This window comes from Solanum verrucosum, unplaced genomic scaffold (genome assembly GCF_900185275.1).
Source record: "Solanum verrucosum unplaced genomic scaffold, falcon-dt-bn FXZP01001278.1, whole genome shotgun sequence".
Taxonomy (NCBI): domain Eukaryota; kingdom Viridiplantae; phylum Streptophyta; class Magnoliopsida; order Solanales; family Solanaceae; genus Solanum; species Solanum verrucosum.
In genome coordinates this window covers 826,749-843,702 of record NW_026020317.1, presented here as the reverse complement: position 1 = coordinate 843,702, position 16,954 = coordinate 826,749, and the positions used below count along the sequence as shown (strand labels likewise).

General features: G+C 33.1%; 2 protein-coding genes across 2 annotated transcripts; both read left to right on the top strand.

Annotated features, from left to right (window-relative positions):
* The first annotated feature begins 1,217 nt into the window (after positions 1–1,217).
* Positions 1,218–1,955, top strand: LOC125835275 (protein DELAY OF GERMINATION 1-like). The gene has a single exon (XM_049514406.1). The coding sequence runs from the start codon at positions 1,218–1,220 to the stop codon at positions 1,953–1,955; it is 738 nt and encodes a 245-aa protein (XP_049370363.1).
* A 12,863-nt stretch (positions 1,956–14,818) lies between these two features.
* Positions 14,819–16,743, top strand: LOC125835342 (CBL-interacting protein kinase 5). Its single transcript, XM_049514461.1, has 2 exons — positions 14,819–15,578; positions 15,653–16,743. Exons 1-2 carry the CDS (start codon positions 15,131–15,133, stop codon positions 16,591–16,593), a joined length of 1,389 nt encoding a protein of 462 aa, XP_049370418.1. The 5' UTR covers positions 14,819–15,130; the 3' UTR covers positions 16,594–16,743.
* Positions 16,744–16,954: the final 211 nt, after the last annotated feature.

Sequence of the window (16,954 nt, the reverse complement as noted above, 5' to 3'; positions counted from 1 at the left end):
TTTGAGTTTGATGAGTTATAGTTAGAGTTAGCTATGTTACGTTGGGGTCTTGAATATTATATGACCGAATAGTTGTAGTGGACAATAGAGGTATTGTTTTATTTTACGTAACAGAGTTGTTACAAAGGGGAAAGGGATTAAGAATTCAATTCTTAGGTTACAAGAGTTTGTAATTTGAATCTTGGCTAGTTGAAGTTAATGGAGTTGTGTCGAAATTATGTTAGACATGCCGTGGTTTTCTCCTCCCTGCAAGAGGTTTAATTTTCACTTTAACTCTCGTATGTCTTTTACTTTAAGCTTTTACTTTCCATACTAAGAAACCCTATTCATTGACTTGTGATGAACACGTATATATAAGTCATCATTAATTCAGAAAGCTACTTATCAACTTCGACAACTTGCTCTAAGGTTGGCACTACTCTACAGAGGAATCAATTCCCGGAGCTCGCTGATTTTTATTTTTTTTGTCTGTATCAAGACATATATAATATATTCATCACATGGAATTTTTGTCTTATAAGTAAAGTCTAATTTACAAAGTGAAATATGATAGTCATCAACACTCGCGTAGAGGTGTCAAATGGATGGGTTGGGTTGAAATTACAGATATTAAAATGGGTTGAAATAGAAATTAGGTTAGGTTTTGACCCATCGAAGTTTATTTTGGGTTCAAATGGGTTGAGCTCAAATAAGCTTAAAAATGGGTTGGGGTCTTGATCCGCCCAATTTGACCCGGTTAATTTCAATAATTTTAATATATTGTTATTTAAGTTTTATAACCACAATTTGAATTTCAACTCAAGAAAATTTAAAAAAAGAAGATGTTACAAATGAATAGATTAATCATAAAAGATACAAAATAGATAGCAAATCATACCTTCAATATAGTAACATACATTATATTAATGAAAATAAAAAAAATCTTAAAACAGGTTGAAATAAAGATTAAATTAAGACTTGATGGATTAAGTAAATATGCCAGAAGAAAGTCATAAATCTAATCACACTTTGACATTAACGAAGGCGGTGCTAGCAGCTATTCGGTTGTTGTTTGTCCTTCACTCATGATCAGATTTATATGTCTTACACCCCCCGCGCCACAACTCAAGTAATTGAGCCTTATATATATCCCTCCATGAGTATATATACCACATACATGAAAAAACTTGTTTATTAATTACTCTTATCATCAATTGAAAAATAAGAAGAAGAAATTAATGGCAACTAATTTAAACGACACTGAACACGTACAGTGTGCTTGGAAGAGTCTTCAACACGAAGAACTAACCGAACTCGAAGATGCTGTAGCTCAAGTCAATGACGGTGAAAAAGATGAAGAAAAACTGACACAACTCATAGAAAAAATCATACAACATTTCCAAGAGCACTCTAACAACCGTCTCCATCTAGCCCGAAAAGACGTGTCCCCTTTCTTCGCACCCGCCACGTGCTCCCCATTGGAGAATTTGGTTCTATGGATCGCTGGCTGTAGACCTTCTTCTTTCATTCGACTCATTTATGCACTCACCAAATTTGAACCTGACTCCCACGAAACTGATCCGTGCCTTGAGGGGATCGTAAGCAGGAAGCTTCGCGAACTAAGTGGGAAACAATTGAGCATGATTAACGATTTGCAAGATAAGACGATTGGAGAAGAGAGGAGGATTACGAATAAATTGGCTAGTTTACAAGAGGACATAGTGGACCAACCACTTGCGGGGAAGATGAAGAAAGAGGGACATGATTGTGAGAAAGCGGATGAAGCTTTGGATGAACATAGCAAACACATGGCGGATGTAATTGAAGAAGCTGATGAATTGAGGATGAAAACGTTAAAGGAAATTTTGAACATACTTGAACAGCTTCAAGCTGTGGAGTACTTAGCAGCAGCTAAGAAGATGAGGTTTTGTGTGCAACAATGGGGAGAGAAGAGGGATCAGCAGCATAAAGAGTAGTACTACTAATTGTACTTTTTTATTTTATAATAAATGGGAATTTATGTTGCTTTATATATATAGTAGTACTAAGTTTTGATAGTATTAGTATGACTCTAAATTTCTTAATAATAAACCTCAGTTTCAGGTTATTGTTATACTTTTCAGCAACCATATCCTTTTAATTAATGATTAGTGAGTCTATCTCAAGAATTTTTATTCTTTTGTTTCCTCCATCCTACTCCAAATTTAGCTGCATATGCCTCTCTGCCATGGTCGTTGTTGCTTCAAGAACAAAATGTCACGATAAATTTACCTCGATCATCTCTGATGATGCCTCCAATTCCTGCATTACCTGTCATTGGATATTTTTTTAGATGGAAGTCTAAAAAAGATTTTTCTCAAGCAAATTGAATTTTCTTTTTTTGAGAAAATGATTGATTAAATTTATTTAAAGTTGTATTAACATTAGAAAATAGTCTTATACTTTTTAAAATTTTGTAAATGTGTAGCAAGCTCGCAAACTAGCAATCTAAGTGTTTTTTCCTCGTCAAAACTAGTCTTACAAATGCAAATTGCAATACAACTTCAGGCACATGTTGGGGTGGCAAAGTTTGTCTATGAAAATATGACTAGTTTAAGCCGCTCAAGTTTACTGGGTTATAGACCCGTCATATATTAGTTTAATTTATTTTAACCCATTTAAAAGTTGAGCAAATCTGTTGCTTAATTGATTCACAAAGATCATTTTTTTGTTTGATATATTAAGGAGAACTGAAGTTGCTTGGTAAGTTACTCCAACTAAGCTGCTCTTTTGACAACCACTTGTGTATTTGTCATGGCAGTAATTACTCCTTCATTCTTGTTCAGGGACGGATCTATGAAGGGATGTGGGGGTGCCACGCCATTTCCGAACTTCGACGGAAACTCTATATATACATAGGTATAAGTATATATGTATAATATTTATATAAATATAAAGCGTGCCACCCAAAGAACAAAACTGGCTTGTGGTGCCACGGTAGGAGGGCAACTTTAGAAGGCTGATGTTGCGGGTTTGAATTCCATTTGTACCTATTTTTTTGAGAAATTTGCTGCAGATGTATTTTAAGGAAAAAAAAGGCTCCAAGTACGTTTTTTAAAGAAAAAATAGCTGGCACATTTTTATTTTATTTTTATAATTGTTAATCGATAAGTCTACTTGGCACCCACGGACTCTAAATCCTAGATCCGCCACTGCTTAGGTTTGAGTTCATCGGATACAAAGTGTTAGGAAGCGCTTTACCTTAATATGAACTTTTCAGTGCGAATTCAAATTTAATCGAATTTCAATATAAATACCGTACACCGATCCGAATGAAAAATAAAAAAATAGATCAGTTAGTGAATTCTGATGCAGCTGCGTACTAAGGTTGGCACAACTCGGCAAACGATATGTTCTGCAATTGGAATTGTTGTCTTGTAAATAATGTCTAATTTACTTAGGGAGGACAGCCCTCTGATTTCACCTCCACGCCCACTACTCACCACCACCCCCTCCTTTTTTTCCTTATTTAATTTTTTCTTTATCTCAATTTATTTATAAAAAATGGAAAAAAATATAATATGTTTTTAATTTTGCGATTTAAAGTTGATATATATTTCGTTCTTCATCTCAATTTATTTATTAAAAAATGGAAAAAATTGGATATACTTATCAATTTTGTGATTTAGACCTGATATATATTTCGTTATAAAAGTCTCACATATCATTACAAAAGTAGCTCATATGTACCCAACCGTTACAAAAATGGTTCACGTTTACCCTTTTCATCTAATGATGGTGAAAATACTAATTTTAATTTATTTTTTTATTTTAAGAAAATTCATGTAGGGGTATATAGAATCCTTCTAGAAAATTTCACGGTATATTTAATATTTCTCACACATGATTTTTTTTACTTCTTTGATTCAACGCATAATATTAAGTTTTAATAAATATGTTTCCCTTATAGATCTATTTATTTATCATTATTGTGTTTCTTATTCTTATTTAATTTTTATTTTTTTTGTCTTTCATATCATAGTGTAAAAATACGAGAAATACTAAGAAAAATGTGAATGAGAAAAAGAGAAAAAAAAATTAAATAATTTTTTTTTGTAGCTATATTGTAATTTATTTTGTTGTATCTGTTAAAAGACGGAAGTATTATGATAAATCAAAGATGGTCAAGATGATCTTTCAAATATCAAAATCATAATTAAAAAAGGACACTTCAATTTCTCGACATTATCTGTTGAAGCACTACTCTATATATGTGTTGTTATCCATCGGGGATAAGCTGCTCAGAATATTTATCATGACTATCTTATTATATATAGAATTATCTTATGTAACCTAAGCATAGGACATTTTTTGTACAAGAATGAGGTTCTTCATTCTCATTATTCCACATAGAGAGGAAAGGACCATATTCCTCCTCCTGTAAACTTTTTGCTCAATATATAAACATGTAGTGGTCTGTCTAACCCCCACCATTGAGGTGGCTTATCTATGAAAAAAAAAAAATTAAAAATGAAAAAATAATAATTTTCTAAAAAATTAATCTTTACTCATGTTAGATCAAAAGGGTATATATGATCATTTGTGTAACAACAAGAGTATATGCGAATAACTTTTGTAACGAGAAATATATTAGTTTTGAATCGCAAAATTAAAGGGTATATCAAACTATTTTCCTTTAAAAAATTCGTTCTGTCTAAAAAAATTATTCTTTATAATTAAAAATAATTATCATTATTAAAATAATTAAATATTATACAATCTCTAAAGTCTATTAATTATTTTTCCCACTATTGAGAGTTGACCTCATGAGCTTATCGTACAAAATTGTAAGACTATTTTCGTTTAAAGTAAATTAATTAAATTTAATATTTTAAAATTAAAAGTTAAATAATATATAAATATCTCCTTTTTAATAATAATAATATGATTAAAAATCATTTTTTTAAAAATATAATCATTTCATATTCAAAAAGTAAATTAATAGGATATTATAAAGTATCGCAGTCTTTAATCAAATGCTCTCATATTGAGACAATGGAGGCCGAGGGCGGTGTGCTATTCGGCTGTTCTTGGTTACAAAATTGTAAAGACTGACAAAATGTGAAATCTACAACTACAATTGAAGATCTAATTGGAGAGAAAAAGATGTGAGCTGTAAACTGATTTCATTGATTAGAAGAAGTGATCTGTACAATGCACTATGTACATACATATATACTGCTACTACTAAACTCACATCCTATCACAATCTTACACCTGTCAATAATAACAGAATTCAGTTACATCTAATAATAACTAACTGCTAAACTAAGTTGTAACAAATCAGTAACAAACCAGTGAGGTCAAGTTACACCACTATCCTCAATACTCCTCCTCAAACTAGGTGTAGTGAATACATTTAGAACACCAAGTTTGGATAAAAGTGATTCATGTTGCAGTCTTCCCAAAGCTTTGGTTAAAATGTCTGCTTGTTGGTGTTGTGTAGGGATATACATAGTACTAATCAACCCTTGTTGAATCTTCTCCCTAATAAAGTGGCAATCAATCTCTATGTGTTTCGTCCTCTCATGAAACACAGGATTTGCTGCAATTTGAAGTGCTGCCTTACTATCACAGAACACAGAAACTGGTTCCTCAATCTGAATATTCAATTCTTTGAACAAGTTTGTCATCCAAACAATTTCTGTTGTTAGACAAGCCAAGCTTCTATATTCTGTTTCAACAGAACTTCTTGATATTGTAGCCTGTTTCTTTGATTTCCAAGAGATGAGAGAATCTCCCAACTTCAGTAGATAACCTGTCACTGATCTTCTGGTATTTGGGCATGCTGCCCAGTCTGCATCACAAAAACCAGTCAGTTTCATCTTCTTCTGTGAGGACATAAGTAAGCCCAATCCTGGTTGAGTCTTGATATATCTAAGAACTCTAATAGCAGCCTGCAAGTGCTGAGCTTTTGGTTTCTGGAGGAATTGACTGAGAGTCTGGACTGTGTAAGCTATGTTAGGTCTGGTGATGGTTAAGTACAATAACTTACCAATCATTCTTTGATATTGAGTAACATCCGGATGCAACTCCTCCTCACCACAATCTTCTTCAGAGGCTGTAGTGAGTTTTATATTACACTCCAACGGAGTATTCGCTGCCTTTCCTGCAGTAATGCCTGCTTCAACTAAGAGCTCCAATGCATATTTCCATTGGTTCATAAGGATACCCCATTTGGATCTGCTGAATTCTATGCCTAGGAAAATTTCAACTCTCCTAAATCCTTGATCTTGAACCACTTATGCAAGATGTCTTTGGTGTTCTGAATCAGTGCAGCATCATTCCCAGTAATAAGGAGGTCATCAACATAGACTAAGATAATAACCAAATTGACCCCTTGCTTCTTAGTAAATAATGAATAATCCAAATGACTCTGACTATATCCAGATTTCAATAAAGCCTCAGTAAGTTTAAAATTCCATTGTCTTGAATCTTGTTTAAGCCCATAAAGGGATTTCACAAGCTTACAGACCATAGGTTGATCAGTGGCAACTTGTAGACCTTTAGGTAGTTCCATGAATACATCTTCGGTGAAATCTCCTTGTAGGAAGGCATTGTAGACATCCATTTGGTATATACACCAATTCTCTGCAGCAGCCAGTGCAATAATAGTCCTTACTGTCACCATTTTTACCACTGGAGAAAAAGTTTCTTGGTAGTCTATACCAGCAGTTTGGCTATACCCTTTTGCTACTAATCTAGCCTTGTACCTTTCCACTTCACCATCTGCCTTATATTTGATTTTGAAGATCCACTTACAGCTAATCACAGGCTTCCCTTGTGGCCAAGGAACCAGATTCCAAGTGCCATTTTCATCAAGGGCTTGCAATTCTTGTTGCATTGCTGCTATCCACTTCTCATCATGTAAGGCATCTTCATAAGATTTAGGTTCACACAGCTGAAAATCTGCTTAAACAGGCTCTGTATGTGGAAGAGATGTGCTGATACGAAACACAGTTGGACAATGAGTGAGGTTTCTGCTTCCCAGAAGTGATATAGTCTTGATGTCAGGCTGGTGTAATCACAGTTCTACTGGACCTCCTAGTAATATTGGTGGTTGGTTGACTCTCAGGAATACCAACAATATCATTGAGTTGATCTGCAGTGTCATTCAATACTGTGGACACATCAGAAACTTCAGGTATATGATCAATAATAGTCTCTGCAGAAACTTGATCTTGTTCTGATTCTAATGGCTGAGTGATGTCTGGGAACAAGGGAATTGTATCATCATGCAGTTCCTTAAAAGGAAACATATGCTCCTTAAACACCACATCCCTACTAACCATGAACTTCTTGTCAGCAATATTATAAAGAAGATACCCCTTCTGAGTCAAATAATAGCCCATCATAACACAAGCAACAGATCTGGGAGAAAAATTGTCTTTCCTAATTAGTGTGGTAGCATAACACATACATCCAACAGTTCTTAAATGATCCAGCTTAGGCTTCCTTTGATAGAAGACTTCATAAGGAGATTTACCTTCCAATGTAGAAATAGGTAACCTGTTGATTAAGTATACAGCTGCTACAACACATTCTCCCCAAAACCTGATAGGTATGCCACCCTGAAACATGATACTTCTGGCTACTTCCAACACATGCCTATGTTTTCTTTCCACCATTCTATTTTGTTGTGGAGTGTGTGGACAACTGCTTTGGTGAACTATGCCTAAAGAGGCAAATAAGTCTTTGCATTCAATGTTAAAAAACTCACCCTCATTATCTGATCTAACATTCTTCACATAGTGATCAAACTGAGATTTAACCATTTTGAAAAAAGACTTCAAGACAACAATAACATCAGATTTCAGTCTAAGCAAATACAACCATGTAGTTCTAGAATAGTCGTCAACAATAGTGAGGAAATACCTGAAACCAACATGAGTGTTGATTCTTTGTGGACCCCAAACATCAATATGTATCAATTCAAATACAGAACTACTTCTAGTTGTAGACACAGGAAAAGACAACCATGTTTGCTTAGCTAATGGACATACAACACAATCATTAATATGTCTATCATTAATGAAAACTAATTTCTTCAAAGTAGTGGAGGATGGGTGGCCAAGTCTATTGTGCCATAGCATGCCTTCATCATCATTGGTCTTTATGTGCATCAACTTTGCACTAGCTGCATTCATGTTGCTTCCATCTCCAACATTTTTATTCAACATAAAATATAAACCTCCTGTCTCCTTACCAATCCCCTTGACCTTCCCAGTTAACAGGTCTTGAAATACACAAAACTCAGGAAAAAATCTTACTGAGCAGTGTAAATGCTTGGTTAACTGAGAAATTGAAATCAGATTATACTTGAAATCAGGAACCACTAAAACATTAGCCAACACATCATCATTGTCCCATCTATAACTACCAGTGTGTGTTATTGATGCAGTTCTTCCATCAGGCAATTGTACATGGTTCTGATCACTTTGTTCTAATGCAACGATGTCAAACAAATCATCTAGTGATGTTGTTATATGCTTTGTTGTGCCAGAGTCTACTACCCAATGTTTAAACTTATTACTAATAGAGAATGAGTGATCCATACCTGCTTGATTGACTGCTGGGATCACAGAATTCTCCTTGTTCAATAGCCTGAGAATTTGACCATATTGCTCATGTGTGAATGTAGGAGGTGTTTGGCCAAGTGAATCATTCTCAACAGCATTGACATTTGCCATTCCATTAGCATTGTTTCCAGACTTCTTCCTGAACTTGTAATTTGGTGGATATCCAACAACACGATAACAAGTTTCTTTGGTATGGCCCTTGATTTTGCAAACATCACACTGCAAATTGTAGTCCCTTTTTGGCTTGTAGAGTGCTGATTGTTGGTGACCTCTACCAGCATATAAAACAGTAGAATTAGAGGCACCTGCATCTTCTCCTGAATAAGAACCATCACTAGTGTATGAAGCAACACATGCATCCCCTCCTGAATAGGAACCTCCACCAGTGTACTGTCTTTGATCCTTGCCTACATATAAAGCAGTAGAAATCCCCAAATCTCATCCTGAATATGAACCTGATGTTACTCGTTGACTCTCATCTGAAATGATCATCGAATATGCTTTGTTCACAGAGGGCAATGGAATCATCATGAGGATTTGACTACGTGCCTGAGTATATGACTCATTGAGCCCCATCATAAATGCAAATAAGTTCATATATTGCAAGTGACTTGCATACACTATGGATTTATCACAGCCACAAGAAGGAGGTGCTACAAGGGCATCAAACTCATCCCAAAGAAGCCTTAATCGTGTGAAATATGCAGAAACAGAGGAAGTACCTTGTGTGATAGTGCAAATTTCTCGATACAACTGGTAACCTCTCGATCCATCAACCTTATCGAACCTCTTTTTTTCGTCAGCCCACACAGTTGCAGCATCAGTGGCATAGATGATTCCACTCATCAATTCCTTCGAAACAGAATTCAGTATCCATGATAATACGAATGCATTGCACTTCTCCCACTGTTCTTCTAATGCATCACTATAATCACTCTTTCTACAGGTACCAAAAATGAATCCAGCTTTGCTCTTAGCTCGGAGAGTAAGGAGCATCGATTGGCTTCATAATGAGTAATTTTCTACGCATGTAAGCTGAATTGAGGTCAATATTGAACCTGGAGTGTCAGATTGCAGAAGATACAGAGGATGATTTCGATTCTTCTCAACCATTTCGATTGTATCAGTACTCACCATTTCCCCAAAATTTAGATCACAAAAAAAACTCAGAGAATTGCAGGAAGTAGATCGTCAACAATTACAAGTGAATCAACTGTGGATTCGAAGCTCTGATACCATGACAAAATATGAAATCTACAACTACAATTGAAGATCTAATTGGAGAGAAAAAGATGTGAGCTGTAAACTGATTTCATTGATTAGAAGAAGTGATCTATACAATGCACTATGTACATACATATATACTGCTACTACTAAACTCACATCCTATCACAATCTTACACCTGTCAATAATAACAGAATTCAGTTACATCTAATAATAACTAACTGCTAAACTAATCTGTAACAAATCAGTAACAAACCAGTGAGGTCAAGTTACACCACTATCATCAATAAAGACAGTGTGCTTGGTGGAGTACTTAGAAGATGAGGTTTTGTGTGCAACAGTGGGGAGAGAAGAGGGATCAGCACTACCAATTTATAATTTGTACTTGGGATCAATTTATTAGCTACTTCTTTTTTTTGTTTTTGATAATAAATGGGAAGGGGAAAAAACATGTGTGGCTGAATTTATGTTGCTTTTTATAGTATTACTATACGTAATTATTTTTTTCTGGTTTGATGCTGAATTTGTTTTGCTTCTAGCTGCTTTATTTCTTCATCTCTCCTTGTAATGGTGGTAAAAGACTAATTACCTTTTATAACTTCTATTCAATTACAAAAGTTTTCACCAGGCGTCTCTTTTTTTTAAAAAAAGATTACAAGTAAATAATCTTTTTTGGATTTCAGTCTAAAAGACCCCTCTCAAAGCTAACTTAAAATTTTATTAACAAAATATAAATGAGTTCGAAATCAAAAGGGCAACAATTTTTTTCGAAAATTCCAAAAGGACAACTCAATTAATTATGAAATCAAAAGGGTAACAATTTTTAATACCGTTTAAATTAGGTTTTCTAAAGCGAGACTCAAATTTCAATGACCATTACAAGGCTCAAATTCCAATGAGCCTTGTAAGGCTCAGCCACCAATGAGCCTTGCAGGGTTTTTTTTAACTTTTTTTTTTTATCACTTTATCTAATAGTTTGCGTGATTTGCGTGATTTATTTTTACACAGTGTTGATTTGTGTGATTTATTTTTACAGTGTTGAATTAAATCAACATTGTACAAGTTTCAGCGGTATATGTTTCAAAGAAAATAAAAAATAAAATACTTCAATTAATAGTAAAAAACTATTAGATAAAGTGATAAAAAAAATAGTTAAAAAAATACTATATTAAAATAACAAACAAACAAAATTTAAATAATTAAAAACTATACATATAAAAATAAAAAACTAAACGTTTTGAAAAATAAAATTGTTGTCTTTTATATTTTCTATCATGTCCCTTATATGTTCTATCAAGTTTTTACAAATATTATATATATATATATATATATATATATATATATATATATATATATATATATATATATAAATAATTGAAGTTTTCGAACTCCAACATATATGCATGGTTCATGTTTACTATAAATTATTTAAAGAGTATATTGTTTTTTTTACCTTGATATGAAGTATAATTTTTCTCATGTTTTCAACATATTCATCAGTAGGACATTTCCACCAAAATAAAGTATGACTAAAGAAGACTGAATTTTATCATTCTGCAAGTGAATAAACCAAATTATAATTTCACATAAAAAAAAGTTGAAGAAAAAAAAATATCAACTAAGTAGAAAATAAGGTCTAAATTATTGGATTTAGTTCGTTTGAAAAGCCACCAAGTAATGGCTAGCAATAAGGTTTAAACTATCTTTATGCATCACACCAACAACTATGTATTATTATTATTATTAGACTTTTAACAAACAAGAAAATAAAACGAGAATATTTTTTTAAAAAAAAAAAAAAACCCTGCAAGGCTCATTGGCGGCTGAGCCTTACAAGGCTCATTGGAATTTGAGCCTTGTCAGGCTCATTGAAATTTGAGTCTCGTTTTAGAAAATCTAATTTAAACGGTGTTAAAAATTGTTACCCTTTTGATTTCATAATTAATTGAGTTGCCCTTTTGAAATTTTTGAAAAAATTTGTTGCCCTTTTTAGTTTCGGACTCAAATATAAATAGTTACCTCAAAAAAGTGGTAAGTGGTATTTGTATGACCATAGTCAACCAATCAAATCAAATCTGACTCATTAAATTATTTGTATGATACATGCCAAAATATTAAAGGTATAATGGAGGAACTGGATGGATTCCTTACCGAAGGAGAGCCAAGTCCGAGATCATAAAGACTAACCATAGTCTTTTGACAACTTCTATCAATTACAAAAAAAAAAAAAAAAAATCACCCGTTAGTCTCTCTTTTTTTTCCGGATAACTCTTTTAGATCTTCGTCTAAAAGATTATTTTTTTAAAAAAAATGAAACTTTTATGAGAAAATGATAGATATATAGATAAATTAAATTTTATAAATGTTAGCTGATAGTCTCATATTTTATCCCAAACATTATATTTAGATAACTTTTTAAAATAAAAATAAAATAAATAGTGACTAAATAATGACATTTGCTTAAGTTTATAGCATGTACAAGCTAGCCTCTCTTCTATCTGTAGTAGAAATTGTTGCATATTAAGTGTCCGCTATGTGTATGCTATGTTCATCCAAAGCTTAGTTGGAATTAGGGTCAGCAAATGAGTATTTTTTTATTTTTTTTTACTCTCCCTAAGAGCTCCCACCCCTTTTTGCTTCCTTGGTGAGTCGAACTCGCAATCTTCGGGTTGGAAGTGCCTCTCTCTCGTCTTTAAATTAAGGATGTGTTGAGAGAGTAATTTATATGGGTATTTATTCAAATTTATCTATCTTAAATGAATTGGTTACCCAACTCATTTAAAATGGATTAGTGGTGGGCTGGGGTGGGTCGGGGTAGGGGTAGTAAGAAAACAATTTTGAAAAAAAATAAAATTTTGAGGCATGGGGGATGGGGGTAGGGGTAGTAAAAAATAATTTTAAAATAAATAAATTTAAAAAGTCTTAAATTTTTTTTGTGGATGGTGGGGATGGGAGGGTGAGGGGTGGAGTGGGGTAAAAGATTTTGCTTTAGAAGCTTTTATCATGATTTCTACTATAATATAGATATTCATATATATTTACCCATATTATTTATTGAGTAATTCTTTTTTATCCATTTAAAATATGAATCGAGTCGAGAATTTTAATTTATTTTAGTTTAACTCATTTTCGATCTATTCATATTTGATTCGATCCACTCGTCACTCATCTATCACTCCTAATCGGAATGTTCCATAGCGGACACATGGAGAATGTAATAGAAGAAGGTTAACTCATTTTAATCGATTCAAATTCAATCAAATCCTTCCATTTGACACAACTAGGCACATGCAAGTTGAGATGTTCTGTTCTTCTTTTCTTGCTGAAGTTCTGATCATGCACTAATTATATAGCAACATGCATGCATGTTGCACGTATTCAATTACTCCATTTAATTTGTTTTATCATAGTTGATGTATTATTTAGTTGGCTATATTAAGAACAGCCTCAAATAAATTGCGTCATAACGTAACATAGTGAGTTGTGAGATGCTTAATCAGCATTAATAGTGACAAAGATATATCATTCACTAGCATTAGACACTAGTCCACTTCATTTTCCTTCAGCCACATAAATAACCAATATATGTATCTAAAAATTGTATGGTATCGATCGATACCTGCATGATCATGCATATTGCAAAACATTATTATTGATGAGTCACATGTAAAGTTGGGCTCACCAGATAATTGACACTTTAATATACCTGTCCTCCAATTAGTTTCTACCAATGTATGTGTACACATTGTGTTGGTCTAGAAATAATATTGATGTGACTCGATCCCTCCGACCTGTTTACTTATTGGATGGGCAAACAAAATGTTACTTCCTCTCGTTTAAAGTAAAGAAGACTTTTAAGTATGATAATCACGTATAAAATGTCTTTTAATTTTGTGTGATTTTAAAGCACTAGAATCTTTGAAAAAATTACATCGTCTATATATGTGTTTTAGTTTCTTTTGTTTGAAATATTAACATTTAATTAATCATGTGCGCTATCGTTGATCATTGATTTAGTAATACCTAAAATGAAAGGAAACGAATAAGTATTAATATATATATATATATATATATATAGTATATACTATCATTTAATAACAACACCTTGTTTTTCTCTTTTTAATTTCTCTAGACATAAAAACACTTGCAAAAGCATATGTCGTGAAAATAGGAATTGAATTTGAAGAGTTCATGGTTTTTGTTGCGTTTCATATCTTAGCTATAGATGCATGCATCTGTGGATAATGGATTATCAACTTTTTTTATCAATTTTCTGTCTACCACTAACTTCTTAGCAGATACCGTTTCACCAGCCATAATATATATGTGATTCACAATTAATATATATTTTCCTCTTTTAAAACAATTTTATTTTTCTATTTTCATAAAACTACCTACTTATATCTTAACTTAGATGTGATAGAGTCCAATATTGATTCCTAAACAGTCATAGACTTACATGACAAAGCAATAAGAAAACGATCGATTTATGCCAAAATATTAGGGTAAATGTAATACTATAATAACGATGTCATGAATTCAGTATATCAATTTAGAATCGTGTGTTTTAATTTTTTTTCACACCATCACATTAAAGTTAAACATATAACAACATGTAATTGTCTATAGTAATTCCAATTAATAACTTAAAATATCTATAAATAACACATTCAAACACACCAATAACACACAAATTTCATCTCATCCGTTTAATACCCAAAAAGTACTTCATCTTATGACTTATAGTTAGACTAAGGTATAAAATGATGAAACTAATAAAGGTATCTTCTTCTTTTTTATAAAATGGGATAAAATCACATGAAATTAATATATATTGACGTGGAGGGTTAAGAATTTTCTAAAATTTCATTTATGATAGGTAGTTGAGGCATGAGGAGAAAAAAAATGGAAAATGAGAGGTGAAAATTGAATAACGCATGTAGGATATGGTCATATCTTAACTAACTTTCACCAAATTTCCCCTATGCATCAAACACAATGAAATTAGTGCATTTATTGCCATAAGTTTTCTCCATACTAATTGAGAGTACTTTCTCCTATAGGCATTTTCTCTAACCCTGCCACAAATAAGGCAAGGTTTTTGGCCTTATTTTCCCTTTTAATTTGTCTCCTCCGTATCAATATTCCAAATCTTTCAACAAAACAAAAAGGGCTCCTTAATCTCCGTACAATAACAACTACGCCTCTGTTCCAAACAGATTACGATAGCCTTTGTTAAGCCACAATGGCAATGATTCCTCAACAATATTAACAAAATTGTCTCAATTGTATTGCCAATTTCTTCATCATGATGACTACTAAGAATGAGAAGAAAGGCAATATTTTGATGCAAAGGTATGAGATTGGGAAATTGCTTGGGCAGGGCACATTTGCCAAAGTATACCATGCTAGAAATCTCAAAACAGGGCAAAGTGTTGCTATAAAAGTGATTGACAAAGAGAAGATTATGAAGGTTGGGTTAATTGATCAAACCAAACGCGAAATCTCCGTCATGAGGCTAATCAAACACCCAAATATTGTCCAGCTCTATGAGGTTATGGCTAGCAAAACAAAAATATACTTTGCTATGGAATATGTTAGAGGTGGTGAACTTTTCAATAAGGTTGCTAAAGGCAGACTTAAAGAAGATGCTGCAAGAAAATACTTTCAACAATTAATCGCTGCAGTCGATTTTTGTCATAGCCGTGATGTCTATCACCGTGATCTCAAGCCTGAAAATCTCCTCCTTGACGAAGGTAGTATTAAAATTTTGATAAGAGTCGTGAGAGAAGCACATTTTTATTTACTTAATTATGTCTTGGTGCAACAGGTGGCAACCTGAAAGTCTCTGATTTTGGTCTGAGTGCATTGTTCGATTCGAAAAGGCAAGATGGTCTCCTCCACACAACGTGTGGAACACCGGCTTATGTTGCACCAGAGGTGATCAACAAGAGAGGTTATGATGGTGAAAAGGCTGATATTTGGTCATGTGGTGTTGTTTTATTTGTCCTGTTAGCAGGTTATTTGCCATTCCATGACCAAAATCTTATGGAAATGTACAAAAAAATAAGCAAAGCAGAATTCAAATGTCCACAATGGTTCCATCCAGAAGTAAGAAAGCTACTCTCAAGGATTCTTGATCCAAATCCAGGATCAAGAATCACCTTAATTAAGCTCATGGAGAATTATTGGTTCAAAAAAGGATTCAAACAAATTGATAAAACCCCAAATCCAGGGAAAGATCAACGTGAATCCCCTCGTAGTGTTTTCGATATTGAGGACAATAATTCAGATGGAGAGGGACCTTCCAATCCCCAAAAAAATCAAGATTCCGCAACAATGAAGCCTACTTGCTTAAATGCATTTGATATCATTTCTCTTTCCCCTGGTTTCGATCTTTCTGGATTATTCGAAAAGGAGAAAGAGAGAAGATCAGAAGCGCGATTCACAGCGAAAAAGCCAGCTTCTATAATAGTATCAAAATTGGAAGAAGTAGCATCAAATGAGAGTTTTAATATAATGAAAAAAGATGGGACAGTAACAATGCAGAGTATTAAAGAAGGAAGAAAAGGGCAACTAGCAATTGATGCAGAGATATTCGAAATTTCGCCTTCTTTTCATGTTGTGGAAGTGAGGAAAAAATCAGGGGATACAATGGAATACAAGAAATTCTTTGATCAGGGATTGAAAACTTCACTTAAAGATATTGTTTGGACATGGCAAGATGGTGAACAACAGCAACAACAAGTTGAAAATCAAGCAAGAATTTGATCATCTTTTTTGTTTGTTATTATAATGAAAATTTTCATTTCTTTCTTGTCTGTATTTATATTTTGTTTTGTTTTTGTTTTGTTTTGGGAAGGGGGAGAAAGGGGTAACTGGAGATATCTTGAATTTTCTTGTTTTTGATTGATTAGAGTACTGTATATTGTACAGGTCTAATAGATCTCAATTGAATTCAAGTAAAAAAAATATGATGATGAAGTCAGTTATCCTTTTTATCTTTTTTTTCCCTTATTATTACATTTTCCTCTGATTTATCATCTCATATTTTGTTACGAGAATATAAAGCTAAAAATAAGATTATAAAAGTGCGCCGAACAAATTTATTTTTATATATGGTTATATACAG

Coding starts and splice junctions, on each gene's coding strand:
- LOC125835275 (XM_049514406.1), top strand. CDS start 1,218: ATGGCAACTAATTTAAACGACACTGAACACGTACAGTGTGCTTGGAAG.
- LOC125835342 (XM_049514461.1), top strand. CDS start 15,131: ATGATGACTACTAAGAATGAGAAGAAAGGCAATATTTTGATGCAAAGG. Junction 15,579..15,652: donor AAATCTCCTCCTTGACGAAG/GTAGTATTAAAA, acceptor TTGGTGCAACAG/GTGGCAACCTGAAAGTCTCT.